This window comes from Melanostigma gelatinosum (genome assembly GCF_949748355.1).
Source record: "Melanostigma gelatinosum genome assembly, chromosome: 21".
NCBI lineage: Eukaryota > Metazoa > Chordata > Actinopteri > Perciformes > Zoarcidae > Melanostigma > Melanostigma gelatinosum.
This window is the reverse complement of record NC_136654.1, coordinates 2896165-2914785: the sequence shown is the minus strand read 5'-3', so window position 1 is coordinate 2914785 and position 18621 is coordinate 2896165. Positions and strand designations below refer to the sequence as shown.

Here is an 18621-nt window from a genome sequence, read left to right as displayed (position 1 = left end):
GAACAGGATACATCCTGAAGGAACACAGGTAGGGCTAACAATACACAACCCGTCTCATGTTACACGTTTCATTCCCTCATTCAGCTGCAGTTCCTCATGTGTCGTGTCAGACCTCCACCGAGGATTTAGATTCACCACGGTCCGTGATAACACTGTAAAACAATAAGCTGGGCACGGGGATAAACAGTCGGGGTTTGTGCTTCAGCTGTTATTTTAGAGACAAGATAAGATAATCCTTTATTTTGCATCCAGACACAATGTTTGGGGGAACCGAGATGAATAAAACACCATAAGTCACAGTTATTGACGCTACCACCTTCTACAGGAAGTGATGGCTTCCGGCTGCTGTGTGATAGTTCATCGAAACACACAGCTTCCCCATATCACACACACACACACACTCACACTCAGAGCACAGCAGGCAGGAGCCTGGTTGTCAAATATTACCATCATCATGTCAAGTCAAAGCGAGCCCACCAGCACAGGAGACAATCTACTGCAATCACCTGCACAGGTAAGGACTACCATGCACTTGTATGTTTTGATAGGTCTAAATCACAGTACATGTTTGTTTCATGTTGGCTCTCTGACTGCCAGTTGCTAACCACAAGGTTCTGTGACGCTGTGGTGACGGGCCAACAGGATGAAGCTGTCAAGTATATTCGTCCATTAACTTCTTTTGCTCTGAAAGTGTTCGTTTCTCACGCTTTCAGCTGATCATTTTCTTTTCTTCTTTGTGAAATCCCCCAAAATGTACACTTGTCGGATGGGCTACAACAGAGTTAAAAATCACTCAGAGACACTGAGTCATGTTTTCCAAATGGCTATTTCAAGATGCTGTGACTATGATTCATAACTGCTGTGGATGTATGCTTGGATCATATGACGCAGAAGTGTTTTATCACGGAAAAGACGGCGTGTGTACACTGTGTTTGTGTGACGTTAAATGAGCACACAGCAATTTGGTTGCTGTATGCAAACATTATGAAAATTGTTGTGTGTGTGATGCAGTTGGACACAGGTGTATTTGTATTCTTATTTGTTTGTAAGATTCCTTAAAGGTGAATTCCCCTGTTGTGATATTAGGTGGGTTGTTGCTTCAAAGGCACTTTCATGATCAGCAAGAGAGGAAGTCCCTTACAGGGGGGGGGGGCCTTATCTGCAATCAAAAACCCTCTTGAACCAAGTGGAGGTATTTTAAGGTTTCTTGCATTGTAAAGAGCCGATGATGGGATGAGGTCACCTTTAAATACCCTCTTCACTCACCAATGCACTTTGACATCATGATTCCGCTCCCTGTATTTTAAACATCAGCACCTGTACCGTCTGTCTTCCAGGAACATGGCTCGTCAAGACTCAGACAGGTAAAACACACCAGCCGCTGGCTGCCGCCTTCAAGCAGTGGTTTCTGTCTGTGTGTCTGACAGAAGATGTATCATTGTTGCAGGAAGGGTCAACCAAAAGACACTGTTGCGTTGCATTGTGGGAAATGTAGAATCCAACGTTTTTTTGGAGCTGGGGGTCAAAAGTCCACTGATCTGTAGTAACTGGTGTACAACATGTGAAGTGAATGGTATGGTCCTGTAAGTAAGTGCTTTGTCCCGGCTGACTTTCTTTCTCTTGTCAGTTGTCGCCTGGCAATGTACGAAAACTGGGGTTGACGAGGAAAATGAGAGAAAGGAGGGTAGGCGACACTCTGGACCTTCAAATGCCATCAAATCAAATGACTCTGACAGAACGGTGTAGAAAAATGTTCTGTTCTTCTCCTTTAGGATTTCAAGGAAGATGAAAACCCAGAAGAGAAGGCCCGGAGACACAAGGAGCTTGAGGTATCGCCATTCATGTGCTGTACTTCACAGAAATAAACGTGGTTGTTTTTTCCCAAACCGAGCTCTCACTCTGTTTGTTTCTGTTTAAAGCTGAAGCCTCTGTATAAAGAGCTGCTGTACACCGTCGCTCATAAGATGGGTAAACCGTCGTCAACCGAGGTCTTCACAGACAGCCAGCTTCACCAGTACATCCGGGAGGTTAACACTTTGGCTTCACGCGTTACAGATAACACCGCTGCCGTGTTGTTGCATGACTGTTTACGTCGATTCTCTCGCTCCGTCTGTCCTATCTACCAGGCTTTCACTATGACGGAGTCAGAGCACAGCAGCCTGACGGAGAAAGTGCAGCGCACAGAGGTGAGAAAAAGGATGTTTGCTCCAACAGCGAGCCCTAATATCCATCTGTAGCATCTTAACTTTCCACCAACTTCTGTTTAGTTCACCAGTGGCAGAAATGATGTCATCTGCCATGTTTGAGGCTGCAATAAGTGTCTGTCTGTGTACCAACATATCTAAATAGCTATGTCCATTTCAGCCTCCAGTATACTGCCTCATGGCCACTATAAAGGAAGCCAAGGAAATCCTGGGAAAAGACATCAGTGGTGAGGATGAATCCGAATGACTCAGCCACAGTTATGTTGACATCTACTCAGTGGATTGCAACAAAATCGGGTGCTGACATTCATGGTTTCCTGATGCTACCCAATGATATTGCCGTACCTTAATAGAGTTACTCTCTGCAGATGTGTTTCTGTTCTCATGTGGACATTTCATCTTCTCCTTTCACTTCATGTCAACGGTCTGCGGTCTATGGGCAGAAGTCTCTTGCTACCTCTGAGATATGAAACACTGTCGTGGTGCAAGTCATCGCACTCTGACTTCAGTCTACTGCAGATGTTGTTTGTGTGTGGAACAGGTTTCAGCGACCCATACTGCCTGCTAACCATAATGGAGGACGAGGAAGAGAGTCGGACACGCCGGTCCAGAGCCAAACCCTCTAAATCTATTCTAAAGGATGCCGTATCCAACGACAAAATCTACCAGTCAGACATAAAGAAGCAGACTCTGAACCCCATTTGGAACCAAACCTTCATACTGTGAGTCTAAGTGTGTATTTGCTGTATGCCGGGTGAACCAGGTAGAAGTTTGTTTTTCTCATTGGGTTCTTCTTTTGGGTTTAGCGAGTTCGAAGACATCGCCGATGCCAGTTTCCATCTTGAGATGTGGTGAGGAAGACATCCAGATGAAAAACAACCACAAAGACACGCAAAACGATGACAAAAAGGGACAAAACACCACGGGCAAAGAAACCTAGAAAATACCAGAACAAAGACAAAGACACTCAAAATGACTTCAGAGAGACAGAAATTGACTGGGCAAAACTACAAAACTACCAAAACAATTAGAAAGTGGCACAAAATAACAACTACGACAGAAAAAATGACGACAAATGGACAGGAAATGACAATACAGAGCCTCAAAATGACACCACGGAAACCGCAGAGAGATGTTTAAAGACTACAAAGAGACACAAAACAAGAACAAAAAGAGGCTGAACAACGATAATATCTGGAGACGGTGGGGCCTTCTGCATGTCTGTGCCCAAGGGCCCATCGTCTCATAACCCGCCCATGACCCTAACAGTGCTCTTTTTGTTTCAGGGATAAGGACGAAGAGGTTTCCCTCACTCAGAAACTAGAGGACATCAAAACCAGCTTCAACAGTTTAAAAAGGTATTAACGACACCATCTCTGTGACCCACACACAAACACATGACCAAGCAAAGCAGGTCAACTTTCCCACTTGTACCTGTTTAGGATGATCAAGGATGCCAAAAAGGAGAAAGGCACGGACGACTTTTTGGGGAAGGTGGTGCTAAAACTGCAGGTAAACGTTCACATTCTGCTTTTTGACTCTTCTTCCCAGTCGAATGCTGATTTGCATCATCTCACTTTAGGATCTCCACTGTACTGAAGACAACTGGTACAATCTGGAGCCCAGAACAGAGACGTATCCTGACCGCGGCCAGTGCCACCTGAACCTCAAGTTCATCCATAAAGCGGTAGAACTAAGTGCATTCATGGCCTCCAGTGAAGTTAATGACGCCAGCGTAACAGGTGACACGTTGGGCACAATATTGAAACTGGATTTGTGTTTCGTGACCGACAGAGAGACGGGACGCTGAGTGCCGGTCGTAACGCTTACATCAACTACTGTGGGATTCTGCAGCAGTTTGTTCAGGCTTACATCTCCAAGCAACAGGTAAAAGGACAAGCACGCACTCTTTCCTTTCAAAAAAAATCCCCATTTGAGTCGCTCACTTTTCGTTCTTCCTCCTCAACTGCCCCCGTCTCGTCTCGTCTCCCTCTCAGAGTTCCGCTCCGTGGAAAGGGGCTCTGTGTGGCGAGGCGCAGACTCTGCTGGAGCTCTACGCCACGCAGAATAACCTCTCACCCTTTCTCCAGGACCTGGCGTAAGCACAATGTTAACATCTCGCAGATTTATAACAGATCATATGAGACGACACCAGTGTTTAGACCGGTTTGTGAGCCCTGTACACACTGGAAAGAATTGAAAATATAGAAAATGCAATATAAATAGACATTATATTGCTTTTCATTCTTCAATATTATAATACATCAGCTTTCAGTAGTATTGTATGAGTTGATATAACATATTTTTACAAAGTAAACCACACATTATCGATACAAATATTACCTAGAATATTATCTCAATTTTCGTTGGGTGCCGTGGAATCTTGCAAATGTCATAAAGAGCACTGAAAGGAAGCAGAGAAACGTGATCTTTTCACAGATTATCTCGCTCGTGTTCTACTGGCAGGATATAGAGACAGTTTGAGCAAATCTGACAAAAAGTTATTTTTACTGAAGTTACGAACAGCAGCTTGAAGCTTTTGCGTTCTGCACATTTGAGGAGTTCTGCCTGATGTAAAGCACAGCAGGGGAACGCCGTCTAACACAGCGTCGTGCACCAAATATGATTACACTTCTTAGAATTGGCATTCAAATTTTGAAAATGGTGTTTGTTCATATCCACTTGCCAATACACATCAATGCACATGATGATATCATGATTGCGGTTTGGAACATGTCTTCCAACTCTTTGCTACCACAGCGCCGTGTCGTCTTTCTGCTGCACGTCTCAGTGAGAGAGTGTGTGTGTGTGTGTGTGTGTGTGTGTGTGTGTGTGTGTACCTCCAACAGGAAGTGGGTGGCTTACAGCAAGCTGTACCAGAGTTTGGAGGTGGACTCGTCTGTGCTGCTCCAGCAGCTCACCAGCGTCGAGTACCACTGGCATCAGCAGGAGCTGCCGTACCAACAGGTACGAGCGCTGGCGTCACCGTCGGGGAGGAAAGTAACGAAACACCTTCAGTCAAGTAGTTTGATCCTGTACTTTAACTGAGTACTGTACGTCCACTTTACGCTCCTTTAAACTTCTACTCTGCAACAGTTGAGAGGCAAATGTTGTCCTTTAAAAAAAACAACTCTATTTGTTAGATTTCTATAATTACTTGTCAATTTGCGGATGAAGATGTGATCTGTTGATGAAATAGGATCCTTGTTACATATTGCACTACTCAGATTCGTACAAATTAGACCTGAGTAACGTTCAAATGAAGCGTACATGCTGCTGTTCCACCAACAATGACTCAATAGGTCAATAGGTGGCCATGAAGAGCATTTTATTTTGAATTCTTGAGTATGTATGAATACTTCTATTTACTTTCTTATTTCTCTCACATCTTTTTCACTGCTCTTTCACACCAGACTTTCCTGGTTCTATTCACTAGAACGTAAAAAATAAAAACAGAAACAGGAGTTGATATGTAAGCATGCATGAGATTGTGGTAAAGGTGTTGCACTCTGTTTACAGAAACAGGAACTCGGGGACTCTCTTCATGGCTTCCTGCAGTACGGACTGTGTCTGGTGGCCAAATACAGAGACATCTTCCTCCCGACTCCCAGCTCCACTCCCAAACTACACACACTGCTCAGGTACACCTGGTTGTGTTTGAACGGGAGTTTGACATGCTGGTTGGGATTGAACACACAGATTAAGCAGTACAGGAATGTGTTTTTTGTCTCAGAATCTTGGTCCAGATCTGTAAGACTCAAGCGTTTCAGAAACTGAACCCGGCTCAGTTTGAGTTGCACGATGAGATCACCGATGCCATACAGGTCAGTGGTAATACTAATGAGAGTGTTACCATCAGTATGTGTACCAGAAGCCTTTAATTCCTCATAATATGGCTTCTGTATCAGACAGGTACACAGGAGTGGTTCACCATCAAAAAGGGTTTGCATCAGCCGATGACTAAGGTGAGGACAAGCACAGGGTGGAGGGCGATATGGTTTCTCTCTTGTATTTTACAGGACTACGGTCACATTGTTTTTGCACGATGCTGCCATACAGGAGCTGTCAGAGACCGTGAGCGCCCTCTCCAGGTTGATTGTTGAAGTGCAGGAAGACATCAAACACAACAAGGACGTCTGGAATCGGGTGTTTGTCAGGTGGGGTGGGACAATTGGAAGGACTGGAAGTACCGGCGTTGACTTCTCTTCATTAACAGACAGACATTTTGACTCGGTGTGGCCAATACACATTGATCATGGCTGCGTTCCATTCGGGTCGGTCTGGAATCACTGGAGCACTGAAATGGAACGAGGCCATCGTTAATGTTACTCATTATTAAACCTGTGCTTTTCCTGCGAGAACATGTCAAATTCTCAAATTGGGTTTTAATGGATGAGAGGGAATTGGGTGGCAATATTAATAAAGTAAAAAAATAAAAAGTCCTGTTAAATCCTTTAGTTTAATGGTATTAAAAAAAAAACATCAAATCTTCCAAAAACAAACAAACAAGCAAACTAAGGTGTATTTTCTAACGTTTCTCTCATTACTATAGTGCCGTGCAAGTGGATGTGTTCACTGTCACCTACAAGAGGTTTGACTCCTTGGTACGTGGCCTCAACCTTCGCTCTTCTGGACAAACCTCTTTCGAATCGTTTGGTCTTGCTTCATATCTTCTCACCTGATTTTCTGTCCTCCGTAGCTTGCAAAGGAAGTGAAGGAAACCTTATCCCTGATTGAGGGTCAGATGGAGCAGGCTCTAGCCAACAGCCTGTTTCCTGTGTACCTGAGCCTGCAGGCCATCCACAAAGACAAGGCTTTCTTACAGACGAGGTCAGTTATCAGACTCGCATCACAATCAGCAGCACTTATTCCAAGTCTTTTCCTTCCCGACAGTGCTGTCCCCACTCCTGTAGGCCCTTCTCTCTTTGGCCAGACGAAGCTGAGTTTCACACTGAACAAACGTCCAAATGTCAGGAGTTCTTACTTGTTGTTTCAGGGGATCAATTGAGTTGACAAACTTTCAAGAGGGCTTCAGAGAGGCTCTGCCCCACTGGCTGAACCAGGCGTTCAGCACGACTCAGGACAGGGTGGAGAGGGCCGTGCAGGTAGACCAGGTAACACTCGTGATTTTGATGCTTTCCTATTATGATGAACGTAGTATATTTCATCCACAGGTAACATCATCATATGCTTTAAACTCTCCTCTCAGCTCCAGCCCCTGCAGTCTGGTGCGGTGCCCATAAAGCACAGCTCCTCAGCAGTGGACCTGGTGGCATGTATCCAACCTGTCTGCCAGCTGTGGGAGCAGCTGTCCTGGCCCGACCCCGAGGAGGCCTTCATGCTCATGGTCAAACTCACCGAGGTACAGTACGCAGCCGTCGACTTGGGCCCAATCGCATGCTATTCTGGTCACATTATCTGAGTGAGGGAATCTTTGCTTTCTGTGTGTTTTCAGGATGTGTGCAAGATCGTGGTGAACTACTGTCACACGCTGAAGGAGAGGGTCAGGCTGCTGTCCGAGAAGTCCGACCACGGCAGGGCCATCAACATGGTCAGGAGGCAGGCCAGGAGAGGGAAGAAAAGAAACATTTAGTGGTATACACCAAACACATCTCCAATCGTCCTCTCTCCGTAGTTGTGCGTGGTGGTGAACGACTTGGAGCACTTGCGCTCAGTGCTGAGCCGACTTCCCACACAGCTGAACTGGGCAGGGCTTCGAGACCGGACCCAGAATGTGATCGGGGAGAGCCAGTTCCACAACACCCTGCACTCACAGCTGCAGCAAGCCCAGGCCGTCCTCGGCCGAGAGATCCGCTCCGCTTTAGATACTCTCGGGAAAAAGGTGCGACATTTAACACGTGGCATTTGATCGTCAGTTAAATCCTTAAAAAAAAGAAACAACACGATGATATCGAGTCGAGAGAAAGCTCTTCAACATGACCTCTCCGATCTGCCTTCTTGTCTGCCCTTCCAGTTGAACATAGACATCGAGACTCATGTCCGGAACATGTCAACCAGGCGGAGGATTCCCTCCAAGTCCACGGAGGATGTAGGCGACCGTCACTGCCAGTGCAACACAAATACAGATGCCTTTTGTGGATGCCTGATATCAGCCTCTTCTCTTTTAGGCCGCAGACCCTCTGATGCGCTACCTGGAGCAGGAGCTGAAGTACATGAATGAAAACCTGGTCCAAGAGAACTTCAACAGGTACACAGGCCGCGCGTCACAATTCTGTCATCAACCACGTCGATTTAATCCAGTTTCCCCCTCTGCGCCGCTTCATCAATTGTGTCGCGTGTTTTGTTTTTTTACCTCTGGTGTCCAGTCTCCTGACTCCTCTGTGGAATAACTCGGTGAAGATCCTCTACCAGGTGGCTACTCAGCATCCGCAGCAAGGAGGGCTCATGGTGTTCTGCCAGAGGCTGCTGTACACGCTGCAGGTCGGTCCTTCGGCGGTGTGGTTGTCTGAAGCTGGCAGGGCAGAGGAAAGCGTTTGTAGTGAATTAGCTTCAGCTGTGAATGAATTCCACTTAAAGTACCAGGTTCGAAATTTCAGGAAATATGCCAAGTCAGCTTTAAAGTGCAGCAGGGGTGAGATATTGTTTTTAGGCCAACCCCGGTTTCCTTGAGGGGAAAAAAATCCAATGAGATTTTTTAATTGGATTCTTGCAGAAAATAAGATCTGTGGCAAACAACAGGTTCGTGATACTTACACAATTTGGTCAGCAAGATAATCTTTACAACTTAACACCACTATTTATGATTCATGAAGCATGAATGCAGTCGGCAGTAATAAAAAGCTAACGTCAGGCTATAAACGCCATGTAGAAACACAACAGCGGCGTAATGGCGGACTAGTCGGCGTGACGACGGCGTTCGGTGATCTCATTTAGCCACTTGTTAGCAACCGGCTTTATGAGGCATCGAACCAAAAACTCATTGCCTTTGAGACGAGGGAACCAGCTATTTTATTCCTGCCCGGTAGGAGACTTTTAGCTTAGCTTAGCATAAAGACTATGAGCGGAGGGAAAGAGCTAGCCTGGCTCCGTCCAAACGTCGAATAAATCCACGTCCCAGCACCTCTAAAGCTCACAAATTCACATTTTATATTGTATTTCTTGAATCTGTACAAAGACAACATGTTGTATGAGCTTCGTGGTACATTATATTGTGTGCTGTGTGAATTGCAGTGCCTGCAGCAGTGCTTCCTCGCTGAGGGAAACGGGCTCCCGCTGAACACGCTCCACTCTGAGGAGTACAAGGTGAGAAGCTAAAGGCGACATTTCATTCAGCCGTGTGACAATACGCTTCATTCACATTTCTTCTTTCTGTGTCCAGGCTCTCAAAGTTCACCTGACTCACAACTCTCTGAGCAGCTGGCAGCTGGTGGAGAAGTTCCTTGAGAGGAAAATATGGGAGCAGGTGAGAGGCGGGAAACGCTCCTCCGGCTATACGGTAAAACTCATGCTGGTTGTTCAACCTTTCTCTCTGTTTCTCCCGTATGCGCGACAGAACGTGAACAGTTCGGAGAAATACGGTGCGGTCACCCTGCTGGCGTCCTACAGCAGGTCAGACCAAAGACTCAGAGTCGAGGTGTTGAGTGCGGTCAACCTGTTACCAATGGACTCCAACGGTATGACCATGCAGAACAGCTGCAGACACCAGAACCATTACAGGTGAATGCAACCTCTCCAGAGGGCCTAATGCTTCCATGCCTTTGCCAGGTCTCAGCGATCCGTTTGTGCAGCTGTGTCTGGAGCCGAACCACGTTTTTCCCGAGGTGGAGCCTCGCTGCACTCGCATCAAGAGCTGCGATCTCAATCCGCTTTTTGACGAGGCCTTCGAATTGTAAGTTGTCAGTCTTTGTGAACGTGTACAGCCACGCAGATGTTTTTGACCTCTCTCGTCGCCATCCTCTGATCTCTGCCTCCTCTACATCACAGTCTGGTGTCCCTGGATCAGTGCCGGGCTCCGGGGGCTTGCCTGATGATGACAGTTCTGGACCACGACACCTTGAGGACGGATGACTTTGAAGGCGAGGCCTTCCTGGCCCTCAAGGCCATACCAGGAGTCGCTGGGGAAAGTGAAGGAGATGTACTCAGCTCACAGCCAGACGCCATCCCTGCTCAGATCCGACTGCCTCTAATGCACCCTAAACCTAATGGTATGATCCGTCAGCGGGTTCAGACCAATGAAGCAGGTTTTCATTTGATCAACCTATTAACCAAAGGGGTCCAGGGCAAAAGGATGACCCGCTTTGGACCCTATCTGACTCCAGATGCGAGATAATTGTTGTGGTAAAAATATATATTTTTAAATGAACTTCAAGACATAACCTAATCCTGAACCTGTCTCTCATTTTCCAGAGGACAGCATTCTGATGTTACTGGAGTCCAGGAGAGGAGAGCGAGAGGCTCAGGCCTACGTGAAGAAGCGACGGCAGCGAGAGAAACAGTCCCAGGAGGGGATTCATCCCTAACAGACACACAGACAACTTCCTCCTTCCAAAAATATACAATTTATTTGTAATGATCTGTACCAAAAACAAAGAAATGTCCACTCAGAAAGAAACACTGGTGTCGGATGAGTCGTGTGTGTGTGTGGACAGTATGCAGAGCACGGGTTTACCAAAGACCATCACAGCGATCATGAACACTTTCACATCTGCATTTAAACCCCATGCACCTCACACATCTGTCTGCTTCCTGATGTTTGGTCTAATCAGTGCAAGAGTATGGCATCACTTAACTATGTGTATATATATATAATATATATATATTGGAATACATTTGACACACTGAGAAATGTCAGATTACTACAAATGTAAAAAAAAAAAATGTTGGCAGAAACCTGTCAGACATTGATTTTAAACAGAAAGTGGGCGGGGTTATAACAAGTTTACGTCTGAGTTGACATGAAAAGCTTTTAAGTAAAATTAAAAAATATATATAATTTCAAAGACTACACAAGTTGACTGAATACATTTGCTTTGATTGTGTTAACATGCTTTCCTCTTCCAGTTTATGTCGAGGAATATTAGAGAAAACCTGAGAGTTTGAAAAGAGGCCATCTGTTGTAAATTTAAACATATTACTACATTTTGAAATGTCAGTTATCCAACAGTAATTGACCATTTTAGGTTTCTTTTGCTCGAAAAAACGATGGAAAAAAAGTGTAATTAAAGAAGAAATCATGATTATAACCTTGACGAGCATCGGCAGCAGACTGGTGTGACGCCCCCCCCCCCCCTCCCTTCCCCCTTTTTTGTCTGTAGCAACACAGGATCATTGTCTGGATGATGCTGACTATGCACTGCAAGTGTTTTCACTCTGACCTCTTGATTCGGTTAAGACCGCTCATAACCCTGCTGCTAATCCACCGTGTCATCCATCCACCGCGAAGGTTTTCAAATCTTTGCTGTCAAGCAAATAAATTTGCCTCTTTTCAGAAATCACAACAGTTACTCGCGGTGCCCTAAATAGGATGCAAACACGCAGCAGAGTGTGCCACAGTGATTCAACCACTGCAGCTTTACATTCACATGTGTTCTCACAAAGGATAATCATCTCATCCATGGCTCCTGGTTTACGTCATTCTATATGGCACACACAGTTAGTGGGCTTGCTTAAGTAGAAAATAGCGTGTAATGTAGATTGCTCCCAACTCTGGATGATGATTATTGTGGTTTATGAGGACTGTAGATTATCACGAGTAACTGTCACGATTTCCAGAAAGAGACTGAACTGTAAAATGTTTTGGAGTTTTGAGCACCAAAAACCAAATGCCTTCGACCTTTTTTGGTGACAGCAAACATCTTTAAAACCTCCGTAAATCACACTGAGGCTATCCAGAAGCCAGATAACACTCCGGAAATGTTCTTTAGGGTGAGCTTATACTTTAAAACATATCAAAATATGATTGAGAACAACGTCTGTAAATGGTTTATCGGCAGGGTTAGAGAAGAAATAACAGCAGGTCTTGAAGTTATTTTCACAAATCCAGAACAGGGGTAAAGAACAGTGTTGCTGGTCAAGAGCATTAGTAAAAAGGTACTGGTGTTCCGCAGGTAACCACTAGAAAAATTATTAATTCTAAATTCCACATTAAGAGCTTTCACTTAGTGACCTGTGCTGGTCATTCGTCTTCAAAATACAAAACCAAATCAGCGCATGTGCTGTCACCGCATCATACAAATGACCTCGACATGATTTCGAATGGCGGTTGAGATCCAAGGCTGGTGTCTGTGGAATCAGGATCGACTGGTTTGGAATCTGTGGTGGTCCGGGGGGGGGTTGGGGGGTCAAGAGAGCTGCTGCTCCAGGGTCTGTTCGGGGCAGAGCGGGCACTCCGTCGAGGCGGAGCAGCTCTCACACTGTAGTCCGTGGCCACAGGTCAGGGACACCGAGCCCTGCTCGCCACACGTCACACAGCACTGTCTCTGTTTCCTGTACACCACCTAGCAAAGCGCAGAGCAAACGTCGGACGATTAAGGGGAACGAGACACAATGTTCGCCGCTATTCTGTGAGCAAAGTAAATCTAAAAATCCGTGGTTGAGGAAACAACTGAATCAGAACCTGTTGAGGTTCATACATGTTTGGGTTTACCATGCGGGTCTCACGTACATGCACGTCGTGGCATTACCTGTTCCACAGCGTGTAAGCAGCTGCAGAGCTGAGCCTTCAAACTGAGGACTGACTCCAAGGGCAGCCGGTGTAGCAGCTGGAGCTGATGCAGTGCTAGATGGGGGTTGTCGCCGCTCCTCAGGCTCTCCAGCGCCTCCTGCAGGAGAGACGCCTGTCTCTGCGCCCCCTCCTCGGCCTGCTTGGCTCTCTCGGCCTCCATGGTTAACCGCGCCGCGTGGGCTCTCGACTCCTCTGCGTCCGCTTTCACCGCGGCCCACGACTGCAAGACACGGAATGCTCATTTGAAACTGTAATGAATTCTACCCCAGTCGTTGCAAGGTGTATAAACACGCGGGTGTTTATTAACAGCACTGTCACAGACGCGTGTGCACACGTGCCCCGCTACCTACCTACCTGAGCTGTGTGTCTCCAGCTGTGACCCCACTGCTTCAGGGCCCTGTGAGCTTCCTCCAGCTCCTGCTTGAGCCTGGAGGTCTCTGCACCGGGGCCAGAGGGCAGGAGGGTGGGGGGGGTGCCGGGGGAGCCCTGGCCGGAGGGAAAATGCTCCCAGATATTAGTGCTCATACCGTTCAGACCTGCAAAGAAAAGAATACATATAAGCAAAGTCATATTATCCCTCACTACCCCACTCTAGCCAAATTCTGCCAACCTAAAGAGCTGTGGGACGGTCCCAAGAAGGTGCTTTCTGATTGGCCGGGTTGTGACAGGTGAGTAGAAAAGAACGGCGAGGTGTGCGGTCTGATCGGGGGAGACGGCGACGGGGAGCCGAAAGGAGCGGAGCTGCTAAAGGAGCCGGGGATATTGACTGGGGCAGAACTCTGGAACTGGCTTCCTCCTATAAATGGAGACAAATAATGAGTTATGTTTATGTCCATGAGGACACGGCTGAATGTTGTGTTCATATTTGCATTCTTGTGTCCTTGAAATACCCAGCATCACTCCCACACTGGGCAGAGCAGAGCTGCTCTCCAAGCTCCTCTCCAACACCGACACACCAAAATCATTCAGGTCTAGATCGTCCAGGGCTGACTCTATAACACACACACACACACACACACACACACACACACACACACAGTTATTTTAGACTTGTATCATCACAACCGTTTCAAATGTGGATTCAGAATTTCTGCACATCACCGACCGACGACTGACTCCACGGTCTCACTGGTGGGGTAAAAGGGCAAGGCGTTGGCGTTCATGCCCGACGAGATGCCGGACCCCGGGGGTCCGAGAGTGGCGGGGCTGGGTGGGGTGGCGGCCAGACTGGAAGGGATGCTGGAGGACAGGCTCAAAGGGCTTCCCACGGGCAGAAACACCAACAGGTCCTGACGGAGAACAAACATTCAACGTGGTTTTTGAAGGAACGAGTGTTACGTTTATTCATGCGTCCTTGCAGCAAGAATAATATTAGCAAGTATTAACAAGCTGGAAGAATTTAGAGAGCATAAAAAACAAAACAGCTTGAGTTTGAGATTCACTTTACCTGTTTGCTTTGTACTGTTGCCAATTCCCAGTTGCGCTGCTCGAGAGCAAAACTTCTTTGCTTCGCCTGAAACCACAAGCAATATAAGAGTGAATGTGCCATTTTGTAGGAACTTTGACATGATTCAACAGGTGACTTTTCTCATCTCAATCCCATTTCTTCGTCTGTCCTCCTCACCTGATCCTCCCTCTCAAATCCCGGCGCCCTGCCGTACCCTCCCTCTCCTGCCCAGGGAGACAGAGGCTCCGCTCTCTCGCTCATGTCCTCGCACAGGGACAGAACACTACCCAGCAGGCCGTGCTCCGCTATGCAAGGCCCCGCGGGCAGGGAGAAGGGGTCCGAAACAGAACCAGGCCCGTGCCCCATATTGTGTCTGCTGGGACTTGAAGAAGCTTCCTGGGCAGGAAGAGGGTCTGGAGGTCTGGGGGGTGGAGGGGAGCTTGGCGAGGGGAATGGGGGCTCCTCTGGAACAAAGGGCCCTGGAGGAAGGTTTGCAAAGCAATGACGTCAATCAAGAATATAATGGTGAATCGTAAACTGAATCATCAGACTTGAGAGGATCTTAGGAATGTATGATGAGGACTTACTTTCAACATGAGCAAAGGCACAGAAGGGCCCTCTGGGACAGCTGCCACACTGCTGCATGTCATTACACTTTGTGGATTTATAGATCTGTGACAAACGGCAGCAAATCAACACACGTTGACATTCATCTCTCGTGACTTCTGGTCTAAATTCTATTGAGGTCTTTGCTGAGGCAGACAAACCTCTGGGTGGAACTGCTGTTCGGTTCTCGTGTGGCAACACTGGCATCCCTCTGCTCCCTCACATTTACTGGGATCCCCCCACTCCTCACTCTGTTTCACAGCTGGACACGGCAACGCTCTGCGGCAGCAAACAACACATTTTGTGAAACGCAATCGCAACTGGGCAAAAACCAACGCCACCATCGTCAGATGTTTTCCTTTTACCTGTATTTGTGCTTGTGCGGGCTGCGCCTCCTGTCTTTGCTGTTGTGGTAGTACGGACAGGCGTAGCCTTGACGGCACAGACGAGGTGGTTTCTTACAGAGCTCCGTCTTGTAGTGGGACAGCACGTAGTTGTTATCTAAGGAGTTGAAACACAAGAGACGCAGAAGGAGACAATGAGGCGAGCAGATGATCAAGAGTCACCTGATCAGATGATTCACAGTAAAAGGATCGGAGATCCTTCAAACAGGGAAAAAGGACTGAGGCTGTTTTTTTTGTTTTCTTTACTGCATTTAAAGGGTTAAAGGGGAAGACCACCTTAATTAACCATTACCGTGTTATTCCCATGGCCTACAAAGGTTCAACCAAAGCTGTGAGCATGAGCTACTCTCTCTCAGGTAGGAAGTGTGGAGCTGCTCCACAGACGATGAGTGGGAGACCCACAGACGGTTTGATTTTTTTTTTAAATATATGCACGAACGCCATATTTCTACTGTTTACCTCGCAATTAAAGATAACATAGTAGCCACTGTGTAGAGTCTTAGATATCGGTGCACATTTTAGCATTCGGATAAGCCTCCACACTCTACAGTCAGGGATCAGTTACTCAAACTGGACTTCCTGGTTCATATGTCATGTGTCACCGGTGCCCGTCAGCAACACGTCCAGTGTGGACACGGGGCTTTTCTTCGGCCTGAGCGTTAAAGTAAACCGGACTTACCTTGCCAGCGTGGCTCCTCACTCAGTATCTTCTCTATGAGGGCCGTGCTTGCCGCCTGTCCCGACTGTCCGTCTCCTCCACCTCCCTCTGTGGGCCCCGAGCCTCCCTGACACTCCATTACCTGCACTTCTCTGGGAAATTCACAGTGTAAAGAGATCCCCGTCAACAACTACAGCACCAAATAAAGAAACTGATAGGAGGTCAAAGGTCGATTGGTTAGGTGGTGAAATTAATTGATTTTGGCACCTGATGTCATAAACAGGGCTGCGCAGGTCATGTGACCCGTGGGCAAAGGCACAGTGGGAGCCGTTTTTGCTACAGTGGCCTTTCGCGTCCGTTTCATGAATACACGATCCCGTCTTGTAGTAGCGGAGGTGGTACCTTCGCTCTGTGTCACCTGCTGTCCGATGTAGAAATGGGCATCTGGAACACAGAGACAACATGGACACAAACGTAAAGACACGCAGTTCTTTTGCGGCAAATCATTTACAGTATGCATACACAACATTGTATGATTCTTGCCAGAACTTACAAATACAAATAGCACTTAACTTTTCCTTTATAAAGTCTGTAATCAATTCCCACGCTCTGTAACTAGGCATTTTAAGACAGAAGCTGGAAGAGGAATCTTTCGCAATGTTCCCGTAGCGCTCCACCAAGTGGTTCATTGGCACGTATCGTAGAGATCACACCTCCCTCCATCCTTTGTTTACATTCCCCTCGTCTGTGATCGTCACCAATAGGGTGTCAAACAGATCATAACGGCTCTGCACATTCAAGTCTAAAAGAATCATACGGAGTGGGAGAATGGCTTTGTTCAGGTGCTAATGCTCACTGTGAAGACTGTCCTCCAGCTCCACTTGTAACTGAGGACAGGGTGTGTCCTCAGCCGTCTTTCACCCAAAAGGCCCTTTGACATGCAATTTTCCACCCAGCCTGGTGATTCACTTGAGCAATTCAGGATTCAAATGTAAAAGCGGACAAATGTTACGAAATGAGACATAGACAAGGCTTTGGATAGCAGCAAGATTTAACCATTGAGACCAAGTAATTAACCGTAGTTGACTTTTATACTCAAATACCCACGACAAAAAGGGAAGCGGTGTGTAATTCACCCAGACGTATCACACTCAAGTCGCCATTTTCATCTTCCCTTGTACAGTGTGGGCCGGTTTTTGCAATTCAGTGCAAAAAACAAGACTAACACAGAGGTCCCTGATAGTTTATGTTGAACGCGAGGCTCTGTTGAGGGAGGCTCGTGATAAGCAGAGCTAACGCGATGTGAAGCGGCGTTTGTACGTCACACTCACTCATCTCCATCAGGGCAGGTGCCCGTTCCCTCGTCATATTTGGTACAGTACACATCTGGGCTGTAGTTGAAGGTCCCGTCCCGCCTGCGGATGGGTCTGCGGCGCCGCTGGTTCAGGAAGTGCCAGTGGAAACAGGAAAAGGGCCTATGTTGTGTACACTTGTGCTGGACGAACAGGGGGCACTGCTCAGTTCTGAACTCCTTCAGGTATCTGGGGGAGAGGGGCGCAACAAGAGTGAAACACATTTTTTTAGAAAGTGTAACCGCCTTTTGAAGTTTCTTAAGCAAGTAACAGTGTATTTATATTCATTTACAGTGTATTCAATAGCATTGCTCACAGTGATGCTTTTCCGAGTGATCCCTATATGTCTTATTCTTCCTCTTATTCTCTGCTACTGTGACAAACGTGGTCCTCCGGAAAGCTTACATGCAATGTAACTAAACTTCCATTAAGTCCATGCAGCAGTGAGACACATTCACAAACTTAAACGGTGCTGTGGCACAAAGCGTGTAAGAAACGGCTACTCTTAGTGAGTACGTTAACGTTAGGCCTCTTTTATCGAGACCTGCTGCAGTTAATAAGCACTTTATCGCTCAATAGGCTTGGCCCAGTCATGTTAAAGAATGTGAAGCTCATAACTCACTCGTTAAACACAATTCAGCTGTGGTTTGGCGTAAGCAACTACACGTGAGGTTGTGTACATTTGGCATGCTAACCCAGCTAACTAGCTACGTACGTGTAATGTTGAGGTTTCTCGGGCTGCACGTTCAACACGGTTGCGGGAGACGTCGAGCCCCCAGCGGGCGAAGACGAAGAGGACGAAGAGGGTCCCCCGGTAGTCGTCACTGCCGAAGATGGCGGGGGCTGTGCGTGTGTTTTAGACATTTTTACCCGTTTGAAGCCCGACAACAAGAAGCTTGTTTTTAGCTTGCTGGCTAGCTATTCTTACTAGCGTCTAAATCCGCATTCTACAACGATGTGAGCTTGCGCAAGGCAGGAGGAAGTAGTAGCAGAGGGACAAGCCGGAACTGTGGGGCATGAAGTCATGGCTGTATGAACAGCAATGATAACTTAACTAATGTTTGTGAAGATCTCGAGACACGTACGAGATTAGATCCTTCACTGTGACACTGCATAACAGAGCTACATACTCATGGGTTGTAGAAACCTGGGGACATTAAAATGTTCACTTGTGTAGGTTCTTCTTCTTTTTTTAGGTTGGCGATCAACGGTTTAGTGCATTACCGCCACTCACTGGTATGGAGTGTGGATCAGAATGGCTAGTAT

At 46.9% G+C, this 18621-nt stretch overlaps 2 protein-coding genes across 4 annotated transcripts; one reads left to right on the top strand and one right to left on the bottom strand.

Moving 5' to 3' along the window:
• Positions 1-426: 426 nt before the first annotated feature.
• unc13d (unc-13 homolog D (C. elegans)) lies at positions 427-11474 on the top strand. Of its 3 annotated transcripts, XM_079292922.1 has the most exons (33): positions 427-514; positions 1628-1684; positions 1773-1829; positions 1920-2027; positions 2127-2186; positions 2365-2431; positions 2746-2926; positions 3011-3055; positions 3491-3562; positions 3647-3716; positions 3787-3891; positions 3999-4091; positions 4202-4302; positions 5054-5171; positions 5724-5845; positions 5938-6028; positions 6113-6169; positions 6264-6361; positions 6757-6808; positions 6904-7034; positions 7201-7318; positions 7414-7566; positions 7660-7755; positions 7840-8046; positions 8179-8253; positions 8333-8412; positions 8531-8645; positions 9396-9467; positions 9544-9627; positions 9718-9838; positions 9930-10053; positions 10149-10369; positions 10572-11474. In XM_079292922.1, the coding sequence occupies exons 1-33, from the start codon at positions 455-457 to the stop codon at positions 10682-10684; spliced, it is 3324 nt and encodes a 1107-aa protein (XP_079149048.1). In that variant the 5' UTR covers positions 427-454; the 3' UTR covers positions 10685-11474. The 3 variants fall into 3 exon arrangements, with proteins under 3 accessions (XP_079149048.1, XP_079149047.1, XP_079149049.1); XM_079292921.1 differs by having other exon boundaries at positions 1920-2186; XM_079292923.1 differs by lacking the exon at positions 427-514 and adding an exon at positions 1284-1364 and having other exon boundaries at positions 1920-2186.
• Positions 11466-18294, bottom strand: unk (unk zinc finger). Its single transcript, XM_079292925.1, has 15 exons — positions 18071-18294; positions 17335-17544; positions 16271-16447; positions 16025-16155; positions 15307-15442; positions 15103-15220; positions 14923-15007; positions 14513-14814; positions 14336-14401; positions 13994-14177; positions 13779-13880; positions 13499-13684; positions 13243-13424; positions 12848-13108; positions 11466-12661 (listed from the first exon to the last, which is right to left on the bottom strand). Exons 1-15 carry the CDS (start codon positions 18217-18219, stop codon positions 12506-12508), a joined length of 2445 nt encoding a protein of 814 aa, XP_079149051.1. The 5' UTR covers positions 18220-18294; the 3' UTR covers positions 11466-12505.
• Positions 18295-18621: the final 327 nt, after the last annotated feature.

Excerpts from the sequence above, each read along its gene's own strand:
- unc13d (XM_079292921.1), top strand. The coding sequence starts at position 455 with ATGTCAAGTCAAAGCGAGCCCACCAGCACAGGAGACAATCTACTGCAA. Across the intron at positions 6,029-6,112 it reads AGATCACCGATGCCATACAG|ACAGGTACACAGGAGTGGTT; the intron begins GTCAGTGGTAAT and ends CTTCTGTATCAG. Across the intron at positions 6,170-6,263 it reads TGCATCAGCCGATGACTAAG|GAGCTGTCAGAGACCGTGAG; the intron begins GTGAGGACAAGC and ends GCTGCCATACAG.
- unk (XM_079292925.1), bottom strand. The coding sequence starts at position 18,219 with ATGTCTAAAACACACGCACAGCCCCCGCCATCTTCGGCAGTGACGACT. Across the intron at positions 15,008-15,102 it reads AACAGCAGTTCCACCCAGAG|ATCTATAAATCCACAAAGTG; the intron begins GTTTGTCTGCCT and ends CGTTTGTCACAG. Across the intron at positions 13,425-13,498 it reads ACCGTCCCACAGCTCTTTAG|GTCTGAACGGTATGAGCACT; the intron begins GTTGGCAGAATT and ends TTTTCTTTGCAG.